General features: G+C 45.0%; 1 protein-coding gene across 1 annotated transcript in view; it reads left to right on the top strand.

The window, feature by feature from the left end:
• The window catches only part of ADCY8 (adenylate cyclase 8), a 223057-nt gene that overhangs the window by 201258 nt on the left and 3989 nt on the right, over positions 1-17810 (top strand). Inside the window, exons 14-17 of the mRNA XM_010588496.3 lie at positions 2465-2623; positions 7379-7525; positions 13361-13453; positions 17119-17233. Of these exons, the coding sequence (XP_010586798.2) occupies positions 2465-2623; positions 7379-7525; positions 13361-13453; positions 17119-17233 (514 nt within the window). The remainder of the gene's footprint in view (positions 1-2464; positions 2624-7378; positions 7526-13360; positions 13454-17118; positions 17234-17810) is intronic.

The raw sequence follows: 17810 nt of genomic DNA, 5'->3' as shown, positions 1-17810 counted from the left end.
TATAATTAAGTAAAATATGTCCTCAGTTCTAAAGCCAAGTTTACAAAACAAGATGCAAATAAAGAAGTCTAAGTTCTGTCCCTGTTCTATCTTTTCCTGATACGTAACCATTTTTTATGGTTTATGTCTTGATTGTTTTTTTGATAAAATTTTTTTATATTGTGGTAAAATATATATATATAACAAAACATTTGCCAGTTCAACAATTTTTACATGTATGATTCAGTGACATTGATTATATTCATCATATTTTGCAACCGTCATAACTATCCTTTTCCAAATTATTCCATCCACCACCATTAACAAAAACTCAATGCCCTGTAAGCAATGACTCCCCTTTTTTCCTCTCTCCCACCCCTGGTAACCACGAATAAGCTTTGGTCTCTGTACATCTGCCTATGTCATATAAGTCATTTGTCCTTTTGTAGCTGACTTATTTCACTCAGCATAATGTTCTCAACGTAAATCCATGTCATAGCAATGTATTGGAATTTCATTTCTCTTTATAGCTGAGTAATATTCCATTGAACATTTTGTTTACTGTTCATGTAAATTGTTCCCACCTTTTGGCTGTTGTGAATAATGCTGCAGTGTATGTTGGTGTACAGGCTTCTGTTTGTGTTCCTACTTTCAGTTATTTTGAGTATATATATTTAGACATTTTATGTAATATTCACACATTTTTATTATACATATAAACAATTATATAATGTGGACATAGAGTTAGAGATGTGTATAGAGAGGGGTAGGTATCCCTCCTTCTTAAATAAATGGCAGCTGAGCCCTTGTGGTATGATTGTTAAGCGATATATTGCTGCTAACCAAAAGGTCTGCAGTTCAAATCAACCAGCTCCTTGGAAATTCTATGGGGCAGTTCTACTCACTCCTACAGGGTCACTATAACTTGGAATCTACTCAAGGGCAACGGGTTTAATCTTGTGTTAGAGGATCACAAAAAAGAAGAAGACCCTCAACAGGATGGATTGACACAGTGGCTGCAACAATGGGCTCAAACATAGCAACAATTGTGAGGATGGGGCAGAACTGGGCAGTGTTTTGTTCTGCTGTACTCAGGGTCACTATGAGTCAGCACCGACTCAAGGGCACCTAACAACAACATAACAACAACCATGTGTTTAACAGTGCAGCATAATATTCATTTCAACAGTTAAAGACTTTAAAATAATGACATTCCTAAAGCTGTGGGGAGAATGGTCCTGAGATTCTTTAGAGAGGAAGCTATCTGCCCTCCAAAATGAAAAGGGAAGCTAGGACAAGAGAACCGATGTGAAAAGAAAAAAAAAAAAGACCAAACTTACTGGTCTAACAAAGACTGCAGAAACTCCGAGAACATGGCCCCAGGACACCCACATAGCTCAGCAATGAAGTCACTCCTGAGGTTCACCCTTCAGCTAAAGATTAGACAGGCCCATAAGGATGAGAAGGCGGAAGGGGACAGGAAAGCTGGTAATAGGGAACCCAAGGTTGAGAAAGAGAGAGTGTTGACATGTCCTGGGGTTGGCAACCAATGTCACAAAACAATATGTGTACTAATTGTTTAATAAGAAGCTAGTTTGTTCTATAAACCTTCATCTAAAGCACAATAAAAGAGAGAGAGAGAGAACTGATGTGTGTAGAGTGCTTACTATGAACCAGGTGCTTTATCAGTAACATAGCAAATAATTCCTATTCCCAGCTTGTGAGGTAGTTGGTGTTCATCCCAATTTTAGAGATGAGGAAACTGAGATGAAGTCCCTTGTCCAGGGTTGCAGTGCTTAAATGTGGGATTAGGGCATTAAGCAATATTTAACCGAATCCATGATCTTTCCACTATTAGCTCCTTTATGTCTTCATCATTGCCAGTGGTTATGAACTCAGACTCTGGAGTCAGACTGGCTTTCTCACTAACAAGCTTTGAGAACTTCGTCAAGTTACTCAACCGTGTTTACTTTAATTTTCTCATTTATAAAATGAAGATTGCTAATACTACCTTCCTGTTAGGATTATTGTATGGATTAAAGGAGTTAATGGATATGTATTGCTTAGCACAATGCCTGGCACATAAGAAGCACCATTGACGTGTGAGCTCACTTTATTATTGTGACTTATTTGTTGAGTCAACTGTATTGATGGAGCACCTGCTCCGTGGTCAGGATGCAATGTTGAGCAACTGAAAGGACTTCTGACGCGGTACCTAAAGTCTAATACTGGACACAGGCATTATGAGGTAATCACACAGACAATTATAAAAACCCCAAGTACAATAATACCAGGAAGGGAGCCCTGTGGGAGCTAGTTGTTCTCTGATCTCCCAGCTCCAGGCAAAACAGCCCCAAAATGTTCAGATCAGGCTCTATTGTGTTTGAGGAGAGTTCTGGAGCTATTCACACCTCCCCAGATGTGTGCGCCTGGCCTGTACCCTGAGAGTCCCCTTGCCTCTTCCCTCTCTTTCCTGTGAACACAGCTGGAGTACACAGCCCGCCTGGACTTCCTGTGGCGAGTGCAGGCCAAGGAGGAGATCAACGAGATGAAGGAGCTGAGGGAACACAACGAGAACATGCTCCGGAACATCCTGCCCAGCCACGTGGCCCGCCACTTCCTGGAGAAAGACCGGGACAACGAGGTGAGCCCAGGCTCAGCCAGCTAGCCAGAGGGGTGGCATGGGACGTGTGCGATGGACCCATGGGTGCTGGCTCAGGGAGCACGCCCCTGTCCTCTTGTGGGTGCCTCAGAATGGGGACCATGCCACCATACGGCGCCACATCTGCAAATTGCCATCACTGTGACTACATATAGCTCCCCCGGCCTCAGGTGCCTCTCTGTAAGTCTGTAAGGTGGATTTAATAAGATTTCCACTGCAGGATTGAATTGGAATGTTCAAGACTCACATATGTGCATACATTTATCTATTATTTATAGATGTGTGTGTGTATATATATATATATATATATATATATATATATATATGGAGCCCTGGTGGCACAATGGTTAAGAGCTGAGCTGCTGACCAAAAGATCAGCAGTTGGAATCCACCAGCCACTCCTTGGAAGCCCTATAGAGCAGTTCTACTCTGTCCTGTGGGGCCACAATGAGTCAGAATTGATTCAACGGCACAGCATTTTGTTTTATATATATACAGCCACCACCCATCTGTTAGCGGAGGATTGTGTGTTGCTATAATGCTGAGCAGGTTTCAGTGGAGCCTCCAGATTAAGAAGAGAGCCCTGGTGATCTACTTCCAAAAATCACCGAATGAAAACTCTATGGATCATAGTGGTTCTATCCACAACCCATCAGGGGATGGCACGAGACAAGGAAGCATTTCATTCCGTTGTACATGGGGGTATCCATGAGTCAGGGGCAGCCAACAACTATATAGATAGACATGTATGCATATATATGTATAATATATATATAAATATATGTGCATGTATAATGTATGTTTGCATTTATATATGCATTTGTGCTTGAGCATGTGTGTGTATGTATGCATGAGTATATGTACATAACCTCTTAGCACACTGCGTAGCAGGTAGTAGGTATTCACAAAATGCTTTTCTACTTAAAACTGTTTTTAGTATATTATATAGTATATTATGCCTTAATGGCCACTCAGTGAAGTCAATTCAGCTGCTATTTTTATTTGTTCATTCTCTGCTCTTTGTTTAGCCCTAAGCACCCCCAAGGAGATCCAACTAATCTGGCATCTGTTATGTCTCCCACATTGTCTTGGGCACTGCGATGAGTAATAAGGCATGGGGTGGAGAAACCGTAGGCCCCCTAGTGTTTTAAGAGGAAGGGCAGAGGCCAGAGCAGAAGTATCATAGTACAAAGGCACAAGTCTCAAAGAGCATTGAGGAAACTTGGATTTTCTTCTGTGTATAACAAGGAGGTAAGAATTACTATTCCCATTTCATAGATGAGGAAACTGAGGCTCCAAGATCACAAAGCTAGTGAGTAATGAGCTCGGATTCAAACCCAGGCATGTCTAAAGCCGAAGTGTTCTTCGTCCTGCCCCCCACTGTACAGGCATGTGTGGGGTACAGTGACAAGCAACGACTCAAACAGCTAAACGCTGGGCAGTAGACAGAGTTTCACCCCCTGGCGACATCCTGTCCAAGCCTGTTCTGGCTCTGTCACCCACACAGAGATTCTGGCAGCCTCTGCTATTCCACTGGGCTTTTGGCTTAGAAATAGCACTTACCACCCTGGGCAGGGAAGGCCAGCTGGGGTCCATGCCAGGCTGGTTCATTGGTGGCAGGCTATTGCTGATTCCTGGAAGCCAGCCTGCTCCTTGTGGCTTTATTAAGAGCTGTAGGAAGGACACTGACAAGGGCAATCCATCTCAGCCAATGAGTTTCCAGTTGGAGAACCTGCCCAACATAAATTTCATCTCTGCCACTAACTGGCTGTGTGACCTAGGGCAGGTTACCCAACCTCTTTGAGTTCATTTCCTCATCTGATGAATGGGGGGAATAATACCAACTTTGTTAAGTTGATATGAAAACTAAATTTGGTAAAAACACATTAAGGCCATACGTTGTTGTTAAAAAAAAAAAATGCCATAAAAGTCTATTTCAACTCATAGCGACCCCAGGTGACATAGTAGAACTGCCCCATAGGGTTTTTAAGGCTGTAATCTTTACTGGGAACCCTGGTGGCGTAGTGGTTAAGTGCTACGGCTGCTAACCAAAGGGTCGGCAGTTCAAATCCACCAGGCGCTCCTTGGAAACTCTATGGGGCAGTTCTACTCTGTTCTATAGGGTCGCCATGAGTTAGAATCAACTCAACGGCACTGGGTTTGGTTTTTTTTTTTTTTAATCTTTACTGGAGCAGATCGCCAGGTCTTTCTCCCACGGAGCCTCTGGGTGGGTTCAAACCACCAACTTTTTGGTTAGCAGCTGAGCACTTCAGTATCCTAAATTCAATACTGGTTCCTCCTCTACTGTCTTGGTGACTATGAACAAGTGATGAACGTCACTGGACCTCAGTTTCTCCATCTACAAAGGGAGATGGAGCAATACTTCCCAACTTAATCCAATTGTTACGACATTGACATGAGCTATTCCGCATAAAGCACTTAAACAGCGTTTGGCACAGTTTGTGTGCACAACAGTTATTAGCTATGATTATTTTCAATTAATGTAAGCCATCATTATTATTTTCTCTAACCCTTCCCAGTGATAGGCCTACCACCATTTATTCATTCATCCATTTGTTCAGCAAGTATTTACTGAAGGCCAACCATGTGCCAGGTGTTCTAGATACTGGGGGTAAAACAGTGAACAAAGTCCTTACTGTAATGAAGCTTGTATTTTCATGGGAAGACAGAAAGTAAAAAGAATAAATTAATATGTAACATAGTGCCATGTAGTGATAAGTTCTCAGAGGTTAAAGGAAGTCAAAGAAGGGAACAGAGTATGTGAAAGGGGTGGCATTTACATTTGGGAGTCAGAGAAGGCCTCTCTGAAGAGGTGACATTTAAATGACATAAAGGACACTAAGTCAACAAGTCTTGGGCATTGTTTCTCCCCTGCAGAGAGGCGGCTTAACTTGGTGCAGGGCAGGCAAGCCTTGGAATCAGATAGACCTGGGCAAGTAAAGGGCCAGACTGCAGCTCCCTGGGCAAAGAGGAGAGACCTAAGTCTTCACGTTGGCAGATGGCTGGGGGCGGGGGGGTGCTTACGCTCAGAATCCACTACAAAGCCCAAACCTGTTCATCCAACCAGAGGAGGATGACAAAATAATAATAGCTTTTCTATATTCATCCATCCCTCCCCAGTTTATAAAGTGTTTTTATCTTCTTTGAGCCCAAAATAGCAAGAAACAGATGGCACATTGAGAAGGGTGGATTGGAGTGAGTTGGAGGAAGGAGGTCTCTCTAAAGGTATGGGTAGGTGGGCTGAAGCTTGTTCGTGTGGCCCTCCAGATTCCCATACCCCCTCTCTCTGTGCTTCTCGGGGGGCTGGCCAGCAAGGGCTATGTCAATGGTCTCCCATGCTGTCTGGTACCCAGTTGAGGGCCACCAATGAGAGTGGGGAGTGCAGGGTAGGTGATTGGGGGAGGGAAGAGGAGAGTGAGGTCAGGATACCTATTACCTTGGTGGTTTCCCTTGGCATCATCTAAGGGTGGCTGTGTCCCTCCATGCTGCTCTTTTCAAGGCCACTGTTATACTGCCCCCATTGTCAAATCAACTCACTCCTTTGGGGCCTTCTCATCCACTGGAACCTCGCCTGATGACAGCTCTACTGCTAGCCTTGAGTTCCTAAAGAATTTAAGGTTTCCCGACATCTGCCCTCACCTTTTCAATCAATCCCTCTGTAAATTAACCCTCCTGGAGTACTCTTCATTTGAATGTGCTACCTCTTTTCCATCGGGTCCCTGATTGAAGCCACAGGGATAAAGAAGGGATTATAAATCCTCCTGGGATGGGCAATGGTGGGAGGCTATTACCATCTACAGGTCTGAAGTCACAAGGGGTAAAAGAAGTTACTGGGAACCAATGAGCATTACAGTTATAGGGCAGGTATCCAGTAAATATGAATTGACGTTTGTGCATTGAATTTTCCACTTCAACTGGCATGCTGACCTGTTTTAGATTTATTTCATTTCAGCCTGAGATGTGAGTGGACAGTAAGAGAGCAGGAACCAGCAATGGAGAAAACTAGTTTGAGAAATTTGGGTGCAGAGATGAAGAGAAACTGGTTGATAGCCAAAGGAATCTGCAGTATGCAGGGCACACGATCATTCTACTTATAGGAAACACCTAGTGGAGGAGGAGTAACAGGAGAGGAGGAGAGGAGAAAGCGATAAGAAAGAAAGGCATCACTGCTGGAGCAAGTTCTTCAAAAAGTCAGAAAAGAGCAGGTAGAAGTGTTAACCTTCAAGAGGAGACAGACAAACCCATCATCTGGAATTGAAGCAAACAAGATGAAAATATATTTGAATATAGACAAGTGTGTAAGCACTGGAACAGAGGTAGGTCACCAGCAATAGTCACATTTTCTCAGTGAAGTCAGAGACAAGACAATCAGTCATCTAGTGAGAGGAATACAGTGGAGGAATAAGTTGAGGAGAGAACTATGAGTTTGGACAAGCCACTGAGAAGAACAGAGAAGGGAGCTGTGACCAAGGACAAAAGAATGAGCAGTCATAACTCTGGACCGGCTAAGGTTGGAGACCGTGAATTGTCCACGGTCCCAATTCACATGGTGATGACACTGTGATTGTGGAGGTGACACAGTGATGAACCTTGTAGTGCTCCCAGTCTCTGTCCTCTCTGTGATTACCTGGGCAGGTGCATGGGTGCATGTATGCATAGGTGTCGTCATTGGCAGAAACTCACCTCTGATGTTTCCCTCTGTGTGTCTCTGACCAGGAGCTGTATTCTCAATCCTATGATGCTGTTGGGGTGATGTTCGCCTCCATTCCAGGGTTTGCCGACTTTTACTCCCAGACTGAAATGAACAACCAAGGAGTGGAATGCCTGCGCTTGCTGAATGAGATCATTGCTGACTTCGATGAAGTAAAGCTGAACCTCAGAAATTTATAATCACAAATGGGCATCATCATGTTATTCATGGTAGCAATGACCATGCTATTGATCATGTTATTCCTTGTAGCAATGCCCATTTTTTGCTCTTACAGAAATGCCAGAATGCATCATAAACCCTGACATCCATTATCTAATTTCACTATTGCAGTTACCGCATGAGATACATGCTATCGTTTGTCCGTTTTAGAGATGAAGGGAGTAAGCCTCAGAGAGGCTAGGTAACTTAACCTAATGTCATACAGTAGCAAATGGCACAACCAGTCCTTGGTCAGAGGCCTGTCTAACATAGTGCTACTCAGGCGCTGGCATCACAGAAGCTGGGCACTTATGGGAACGTTTCTCCATCTGCTCAAAGTGCCAAAGCAAAAATTATCAATGAGCATTTGGTCAGAGAACTAAATACAAGTGTAAACACGCTGCAGAGAGTACTTTCTTCTTCCAGGTTTCATGAGCCTAAGAACACATCTTATGGGGGGAAACACTCACACCGCACTTTAACTACATCACTAGGCTTGGCAGGAGTTGGCCTTGTCCCACATCCCCCATCATGAAGGACACCAATGTTCATCCATTTGGCTACACCTGAGATAAGAACTAAGTGATTCTTTGATAAAATGCTAGAAAAGAAGCCAAGCAAAGATGTGGGTCTAGCTGAAGTCAAGCCTCAGCCTGATCCCATCAGGAGCTCAGGAACATAAATGGTGCCAAAGAGTTGTCTCACACTGAGGTGACGGAGTCCAGTTTTTGTCCACCTGCACTGGTCAGCCACTGGCTCTCGGTAGCCCTGGTGGGGTGCCTAACCTCCCAGGTATTGCCAGCAAGGGGGCTTCCGTTGACCCAGGGAAATTCTCCAAAAAGGGTACAGCAATGCATCGTCACCAACCAACACTCACAGCAGTTGGAGATGGCCCCATAAAGGAGATCTGAGTGGGACACCTATAGCATCTACTAGATCATCCTAAACAACCTCCTTTCCCTCAGCTTCTACATTGTATCCGGCTACTACTGAGCCCTATGGGTTTCTTCTTCCTAACTCTAGACCTGCCCCTTTCTCTTCATCTCAGCTGCGCTTGCCTTGGCTCAGGCCATGTTATTTCCCACCTGGACAACTGCAGTCCTCCCCTCACTGCTCTCCCTGCCTTCATCCATTATCAAAAACCACCAGAAGCAGGAGTGTTTGGTCACATTCCATTGAAGTCTAAAGCCATCCAGTGGCTCCCCATTGCCAACTCCTCAGCAAGTTACCTGAGGCCTTGTACTACCCGTCTCTGTGCCCTCTCCCCTGCACGCCTCCTGGGCCCACTCTCCAGCACCACCTGACTACTTACAAGCCATGCATCCCACCTGGCTTTTCCATGCACTGCTCTTTCGGCCTGGAAAGTGTGTCATCATCATCCCTACCCCACTCTCTCTCTCTGGACTCCACTGCTGGCCAAAAACCTCATACTCATTTCAGAGCCAACTGAAATATCACCTCTATTTGTGAAGCCTTTCTAACCCCTGGCCTACCCAGTAAATGCTATCACCCCTCCTTCAATGGAAAACTTATACTCTGAAAAACCCTTCCTTCATAGAGCCTAGAACCCTCCAGAACATTCCTGTTTACAGATCTGCCTCCCCCCTAGCCTCCATGCTCAGGGGCAGAGAGCCATCTTACTAATCTCTGTAGGTGTTTACAAAGTGCTGCCACAAATGCTAAGCATTTTCAACATTCCGTTTAAAATTTCATTTTTATTTAACCCTCACACAGAGCCCATGGGATAGAAATCATTAGCCTTCACTTTATAAATAACAAAATTGAGACTCAGACACAAGTTATGCCAGGTCACACTCCACTAAGTGGCAAGGCCGAGATGCGAACTCAGGTCTCCCATACTGTTTTGTGTTTAGTCATTGTGCCACACTGTTTCTCACTCAAAGGGCATTTCAAGGTGCTGGTTTTGAAGCCATAAACTCAACAACAGCCATTTTAGGTGGGCTGGGTCAAGAGAAATAAGACACAGTCACTTCTTGGATCCCATGGCTTCACAGTCCAGTGGGAGATGCGGTGACTATACATCACTTCTCCACAAAGCAGTCAATGGTAAGGGTAACAGGACAGAGGGCCCCACAAGCATGGCGACCAGAGAGAGACTCCCTAGGGACATCTTTCACTCTTGTCCTCCATGCTAGGCGAGAAGCATCATGAAGACAGAAACCATGTCTCTTTTGTTTCCTTTTAGGTCCCCAGCCCATAAGAGTTGCTCATAACAGATGCCTAAGGTGTATTTGATGCAGGAATCAATCAGTTAATTAATTAATGTGGGCAGAAACCAGCTGGCAGATAGTAAGGTCAAGATGGGCTACAGCAATCCAGGACATAACTTGCAAATAAAAAATATAGCTCTAGTTTAAAAACCTGACTAAAGGTTAAGACGTTAGGCTTCGTTCTGTTTTAAACTCTAATGCACCACACATCTCATAAGCGCTCTCTCCAGCATGTTTTTAAATTGTAATGAGTAAATTTGAACTGAATTTGCACCCTGTGCCCCAAAAGTGCTCTAGACAGCCTGGAGTCTTTAGAAATCTGAGGTGGGGACAGCGCTCCTAGTGACAGAGACGGGTATTTGCACAGGTGGTTGAAATTAGGATGTAGGATGAGAAGAGAAGGGGATTGGTCCAGGAGGCTGTCATCTTTAGAACTTGGGGCTTAGACAAGGAGGAGGAAGAGGAGGGTCTGGGGAGTAAGGAGTAGGAGAAACAGGTTGTGAAAGAGAGGAGAGGCAGAGCTGAGTAGAAGGAGGAAGAGGAGGAGGAGATACAGAGGGAAGGAGGAGGGAGCTGGAAAGAGAAGGTTGTCAACAGAAAACAAAAAAAAAATCACTCCCTGGCTTGCCAACCCCAAGCTTTCCCGTGTGGGCCCCTGGGTCACCCGGACATGGCTTTCTTAGTTCCCTGGGTCCGGAGAACCCTCTGGACTCTGCCTTGGCTGAGCTCAGCCAGACTCCGTGGTGCTCACATCAGTAACAATGCTGCTCTTCTAGCTGATACAATTACCACAGGAACCTGAGATCATGCAAAGCCCTTGCCTTGGCTCAGAGGAAGGCTGAACGCTGCGCAGAGCACACTCTCCAGACTGTTTGCAGTACGCCTGTGACGGGCTCCTTACCCAGCGGCCCTGCCTCAGAGAAGGACTAATGAGTCCTCTCACATCTCAGTCTCCATGCGACTGGTTAATTAATAAAGGCCTGATTGGGGACCGCGTTATGCCCCCAGATGCTTTTGCTGCGTAGTAGGTAAATTTGCCACGGGGATATTCAGTGAAATAATGAAGCCTCTTGCTGCCTGCTAATCGACTTCTAAGGAGGAGGCAGCTTTGCCCCGGCCAGAAGTTGGCCCTTGGCCAAGTGGCTTTGACAGAAGAAAGGAAAAAAGCACCCTTCCACCACCCCGTGGTGCAGGACCTGTCAGATCATCCCAGAGCCAGCAGGAGCCGGGAAGACGCAGGTGTAAGGAGGCAGAGGGAGGGGGCAGCTGAAGGCATCCAAAGATCCCAGCTAAAGTATTGACAGCTGAAGACCAAACCTGTGTGATGGCGTCTGGGGGCAATGTCAGCCCTGAGCCAAGGCTGAGGATGTGCAGGCTGCTGCGGCCGCTTGCCACCCGGGGCACAACCGGCAGAAACCCAGTCAGGGCAGAACAGTGCTTCACTTTAGCACAAGAAGCAAAAGGCTGCCTCAGCTGTGGATAGAGCCACACACACATACACAAACACACACTCTCACACACATGCTCACACATGTTCACACATGCTCACACACACAAGTACTATCTCATATACGCACTCGTATACTCACACTTTTGCACACTCACCACTCACACATATTCTCTCACACACTCTCATACACTCGCACATACACCCTCTCTCATACACTCTCTCACAAATTCATATACTCACACACATTCACACATACTCTCACACACTCACTCTCATATACTCTCACACACACACATTCTCACATTCTCTCATATACTCACACATAGTCCCTCACACACACACTCACACTACCCTCTTACACACTCACACATATACTCTCACACATCTCTCACACAGTCTCATACACTCACATACTCTCTCACACACACACTCTCATACTCTAACACACACTCCCTCACACACTCACACATATTCTCACACACTCATACTCTCATATACTCTCAGTCTCTCACACACTAACACACACACATACTCTCTCACACACTCACACACAATGTCTCACACACTCATACACACACTCACGCACACTCTCATATACTCTCACACACACTCCCTCACACAGTTGCACCCTCTCACACACTCACACACTCTCATATACTCACACACTCTCACACACACACACACTCTCTCACACATTCACATCCTTATATACTGTCTCACACACTCCCTCATACTTTCACACACTCACATTCTCTCATATACTCTCACACACACTCACACACACACATTATCACACACTCCCTCATATACTCTCACACATTCTCACACACACTCCCTCACACACTCATGCATACTCTCTCACACACTTACACACTCATATACTCTCACAACACTCTCACATTCACACACACTCACACACACATGCTCACACACTCATACACTCACACACACATACATAGTCTCTCACACACTCACACATACTGTCACACACTCACACATACTCTCTCACACACACTCTCACACAAACCCCAGTGCAAATCTCAAAAGTACCTGCCTGTATTTCCACTTATCCAAGAAAGTTTTCTTAGTTCCTGATTAATTTTGAAAGGATGCCCATAGCAAGCTCTTCTGTAGAAACCCACCTCATTCTCTCCATCTGGCCCATCTGTCTGCCCACCCCCAGGTGATCTGAGCCCCCGAGGATATCGCAATATTAAAGGAAGGCAAAAAGTCGGAGAAACAGAAGTCACACCTAAGTAGTACCTGCCAACACTAGGAACATAGGCCTGAATTTAGACTTGGGAGTCAGGGAGATTCGAGTTTTAAGCCTAACTCCTCCACCAGGGCTGGCTTCCTGGGCATGTGGCGTGTGCAGTCACACCAGGCTCCACATTCTGAGGGAAGAGGGTTCCAACAGAGGAAACAGCGAATGCCAAAGTCCTGTGGCAGAAATGGGCCTGGCTTGTTCCAGGGCCAGTAAGGAGGCCAAATGTGGCTGGAGAGGAATGGGCAAAGGGACAGTGCCCGGCACGCTGTGCCAGTCTTAGTAAGGACTCTTGCCTTGACCCTGGGTGGAACAGGAAGCCAGTGGGAGGGCAGGGTCTGACGTACATTTGAAAGGGCCCACTCAGGCCGCCATGCTGGACGTGCGGGAGCAAGGGCAGAAGCAGACAGGCCATTGCAATGGCCCAGGTGAAAGATAATGGTGGCCTAGACCAGAGTGCTGGCAGGGAAGTGGTGAGCAGTTGTAAGATTCTAGAAACATTTTGAAAGTAAAGCCATAAAGTTTTCTTGATGGTCTTGGGAACATTTGTGATTTCTTCTTTAAACCAATGAGATAGCTCTTTTTATTTCAGAGATTCACATAAACAGACCTACTCCCTAAAGAGTATCTGGTCACTCAACTTGGAACCCGGCACTTAGTAGCTGCTCAATAAATACATGTTGACTGATCCAATATAAAAACCTCAGAGAGAAAAGCAGCTACCTCACAGATGCTAAGCCCATCCAAGTTTCATCTTTGTGGTGAGCCAGGGCCCATTCTCGGGAGCCCAGCCTGCCAGAAGCTCAAACTCTGAAACTAACACGGTTGCCTGGGGCTCTTTCAGTTGCTCAGCGAGGACCGGTTTCAAGACATTGAAAAAATCAAGACCATTGGCAGCACCTACATGGCAGTGTCAGGCCTGTCACCTGAAAAACAGGTAAAGGACTCTTTGGACTCAGCTCACCTATGGCAGGAGCCTCGCTCTCATTAGGTTGCTGAAGGCAGTAAGACCTCTTTCACCAGGAGGCTTGGGGGACAGTGGGGAGAAAATCTGATGAACTAGTTATTCCAGTTGTGTAATGAATATTTGCTTCCCAGGTAAGTAGAGTTGACTGGATGAAATGATGTTTCTTTATGACTGAGAAACTTCTAGACTTCATTCTGAACCTCACTGTTCACTGGAAGAACAAAATCAGGGCCAGGAAATACCCCAATTATGATTTACTTGTGGGTGTTACTAAAGCCCTGATATTAGCCTCTTATTCTTAGTTTTGATTTCTCCTTCAAAGCTTGTGATTTTTGTTAGATGTCATTGAGTTGGTTTTGGCTCATAGCAACCCTACATACAACTGAACAAAACATTGCCCAGTCCTGTGCTATCCTCACGATCCTTGTTATGCTTGAGTCCATTTTTTCGGCCACTGTGTCAGTCCATCTCATCAAGGGTCTTTCTTTTTTTAGCAAACCCTCTACTTTGCCAAGCATGATGTCCTTCTCCAGGGACTGGTTCCTCCTGATAACATGTCCAAAGTACATGAGACGAAGCCAGGCTGTCCTCACTTCTAAGAAGCACTCTGTATTTCTTCCAAGTCAGATTTGTTCATTCTTCTGGCAGTCCATGATATAGTCAATATTCTTTGCCAACACCGTAATTCAAAGGCATCAATTCTTCGATCTTTCTTATTCATTGTCCAGCTTTCGCATGCATATCAGGCAATTGAAAATATCATCATGGCTTGGGTCATGTGCACCTTAGTCCTCAAAGTGACCTCTTTGCTTTTTAATGCTTAAAGAAATCTTTCGCAGCAGATTTGCCCAATGCAATACATCCTTTGATTTCCTGAATGCTGTTTCCATAGGTATGGATTATGGATCCAAGTAAAATGAAATCCTTGACAGCATCAATCTTTTCTCCATTTATCATGATGTTGCTTATTGGTCCAGTTGTGAGGATTTTTGTTTTCTTTATGTTCCAGTGGGATCCATATTGAAGGCTGTGGTCAACGATCTTAATCAGTAAGTGCTTCAAGTCCTCTTCACTTTCAGCAAGCAAGGTTGTGTCATCTGCATATAGCAGGTTGTTAATGAGTCTCCCACCAATCCTGATGCCACATTCTTCTTTGTAGAGTTCATCTTCTTGGATTATTTGCTCAGCATACAGATGGAATAAGTATGGTGAAAGGATACAACCCTGAAGCACACCATTACTGATTTTAAACTGTGCAGTATCCCCTTGCTCTGTTCAAATGACAGCTTCTTGGTCTATGTACAGGTTCTCCATGAACACAATTAAGTGTTTGGGAATTCCCATTCTTCACAATGTTATCCATAATTTGTTATGATTCACAAAATCAGGTGCCTTTGCATAGTCAATAAAACACAGGTAAACATGTTTCTCGTATTCTCTGCTTTCAGCCAAGATCCATCTGACATCAGCAGTGATATCCCTCGTTCCACATCCCCTTCTGAATCTGGCTTGAATTTCTGGCAGTTCCCTATGGATGTACTGCTGTAGCCATTTTTTGAATAATTTTCAGCAAAATTTTACTTGCATGTGATATTAATGATACTGTTCGATAATTTCTGCATTCAGTTGGATCAGCTTTCTTTGGAATGGGCATAAATATGGATCTCTTTCAGTCTGTTGGCCAGGTAGCTCTGTTCCAAATTTCGTGGCATAGCAAGTGACCGCTTCCAGTGCTGCATCTGTTTGTTGAAACATCTCAGTTGGTATTCCATCAATTCCTGGAACCTTGTTTTTTGCCAATGTCGTCAGTGTAGCTTGGACTTCTTCCTTCAGTGCCATCGGTTCTTGATCATATGCTATCTCCTGAAAGGATCACTGACGAATTCTTTTTGGCACAGTGACTCTGTGTATGCCTTCCATCTGCCTTTGATTCTTCCTGCATCATTCAATATTTTGCCCATAGAATCCTTCAAAATTGTAACTTGAGGCCTGAATTTCTTCTTCAGTTCTTTCAGCTTGAGAAATGCCAAGCAAGTTTCTTCCCTTTTGGTTTTCAAACTGCAGGTCTTTGCCCATTTCATTATAATACTCTACTTTGTCTTCTTGAGCTGCCCTTTGAAATCTTCTGTTCAGCTCTTTTACTTCATCATTTCTTCCTCCAAAATTAGTATGTAATAATAGTAATAGCTCCCACTTTACTGGGTGTTGACTGTGTGCCAAGCATTCGTGTTAATTGGGACATACACATCTACCTTCCAGGAACTCTGGTGGCATAGTGGTTAAGAGTTTGGCTGCTAACCAAAAGGTCAGCAGTTCAAATCCACCAGCTGCTCCTTGAAAACCAGATGGGGCAATTCTACTCTGTCCTATCAGGTCACTATGAGTTGGAATCAACTCAACAGCAACAGGTGTGGTTTTCTTTTTGTTTGTTTGTTTCCACGGTTAGTGGGTGAAGTACCCAAAATTATGTCATGCTCCCCGTACAAAGCATGGCATCTAGTAGGTCCTCAATAAATGAATATGAGTCTAAATTACAGGTTAAGATGGAATTCGTATTAATTTCTTCTCATTATCCCTTCACTTTCTTCCCAACTAAAAACCTAAAAGTACTCCAAGAGTGACTACCTAGGAAGAAATACATGCTAGTAGCTGGGTACATGTGTCTGGTACTCTGTAGTAAATAAAGTTTTTTTTGGAACACAGCCATGCCCATTCATTTGTATTTTGTCTATGGCTGATTTCAAGCATAATGGCAGCATTGGGTTGAATAGTCAGGGCAGAAACCATCTGGCCCGCAAAGCCTAAAATATTTAATATCTGACCCTTTATTGGAAAAGTTTGCTGACCTCTGCTCTATGGGGGCACAAGGTCTTTCACATACACAACCTCATTTGTCTCCTGTGTGGTAGGCAGGGCAAGTAAGGTTATGCCCATTTTATAGATGAGGAAACAGAGGCTCAGAGAGGCACAAAGGTTTACCCAGAATTTCTCAGATGGTGAATGACTGCACTTCCCTCAGGTGTTTCAGGAGCAAACATCTGAGGCAGACACTGTGAGTGCTTCAAAGTAAATGGACACAGTTCCTCGATTGGAAAAGCTGTACGTACAAACACAGGTGTGTGTGCACGTGAACATGCACACGCATGCACACACCAGTGGGCTTAATTAGGGACTCATGATGTGCTGACCTGAATGCACAAGTGTAGATGTGGAGAAAGGAATATAACGACCCACAGCATGGACGGGTTACCCAGTAAGAAAGGTATACACGGGCTTAATTGTGTTTACTGACTAGTCTGTAGTGTACGATTTCACTTGAGTAGGCTGGGGTGAAACCCAGGTGAAATTGTGCTCTACAGATTAGTCAGTATGCACAAGCAAGCTAGTGTGTTCCTTGCCTACTATAAACCTGTGCATACCACACTTACTGGTTAATCCAGCCCTGCCACACACAATATCCTCTTTTAAGCAAACCTCGTGTTACACCAGCTTTCTGGGATGCTGATGGCTTGAGTCTGCAGTGGCTCACACGTGTGGTTGTTTTCCTCCAGTGGTGGGCGGGTGTATGAAGCAGGCCCCTCTGCAGTGTTAATGCTCACCCCATTAAATGCACTCTTCTCTCGCTTTTGCCCCAGCAATGTGAAGACAAGTGGGATCATCTGTGTGCCCTGGCCGACTTCTCTCTCGCCCTGTCTGAAAGCATACAGGAGATCAACAAGCATTCGTTCAACAACTTCGAGCTGCGGATCGGTGAGTAGCAGCTGGACCACAAATGCTACACCACAAACACATGAGGAGCCTCCGTGGGTTTTTACCACATCTTTGAGGTGGTGAAAATGGGTGAAATTGTGTACTACGGATTCGTAAGTAAGCACAAATAAGCCCTTGAGTACCTTGCTTATTGGGTAATCCGTCCCTGGGCGGAACAGGAAAAGAAACAGAGTCGGGGTCAGGGTCAGCTCAGGCCTATTCTGGGTGTCCCGGCATCCAAGGTGCTGGGAGCAAAGCGAAGGATAGTGATCTGTGTACAGAAATACAAACCCTAAACCATAGCTACCGTCTTTTCCAACTTACTTATCCAGTATGCCACACCTAGGTCCTAGTTAGCAAGGTAGGTGGGTCACCAGTCATTTAATTCTGATTTCTGTGCCACCCAACGCTGGCGGTTAACGTATTGCTCTCAGGTTCTTCCAGTAATACCTTAAGACAAAAACAGGCTTCCACTCCTGAATGGATGTCAGCTACTGTGTGAGCCAGGACAGGCAGAGAGCCTTATCCCACTTCACTGGGTCACACAGCTCGCCCCTCCTGCAAGCTGACAGACCCC

This window comes from Loxodonta africana, chromosome 14 (assembly GCF_030014295.1).
Source record: "Loxodonta africana isolate mLoxAfr1 chromosome 14, mLoxAfr1.hap2, whole genome shotgun sequence".
In the NCBI taxonomy this organism is placed as follows: domain Eukaryota; kingdom Metazoa; phylum Chordata; class Mammalia; order Proboscidea; family Elephantidae; genus Loxodonta; species Loxodonta africana.
Note: the sequence above shows the minus strand (reverse complement) of the source record. Positions and strands in the feature narration are given on the sequence as shown.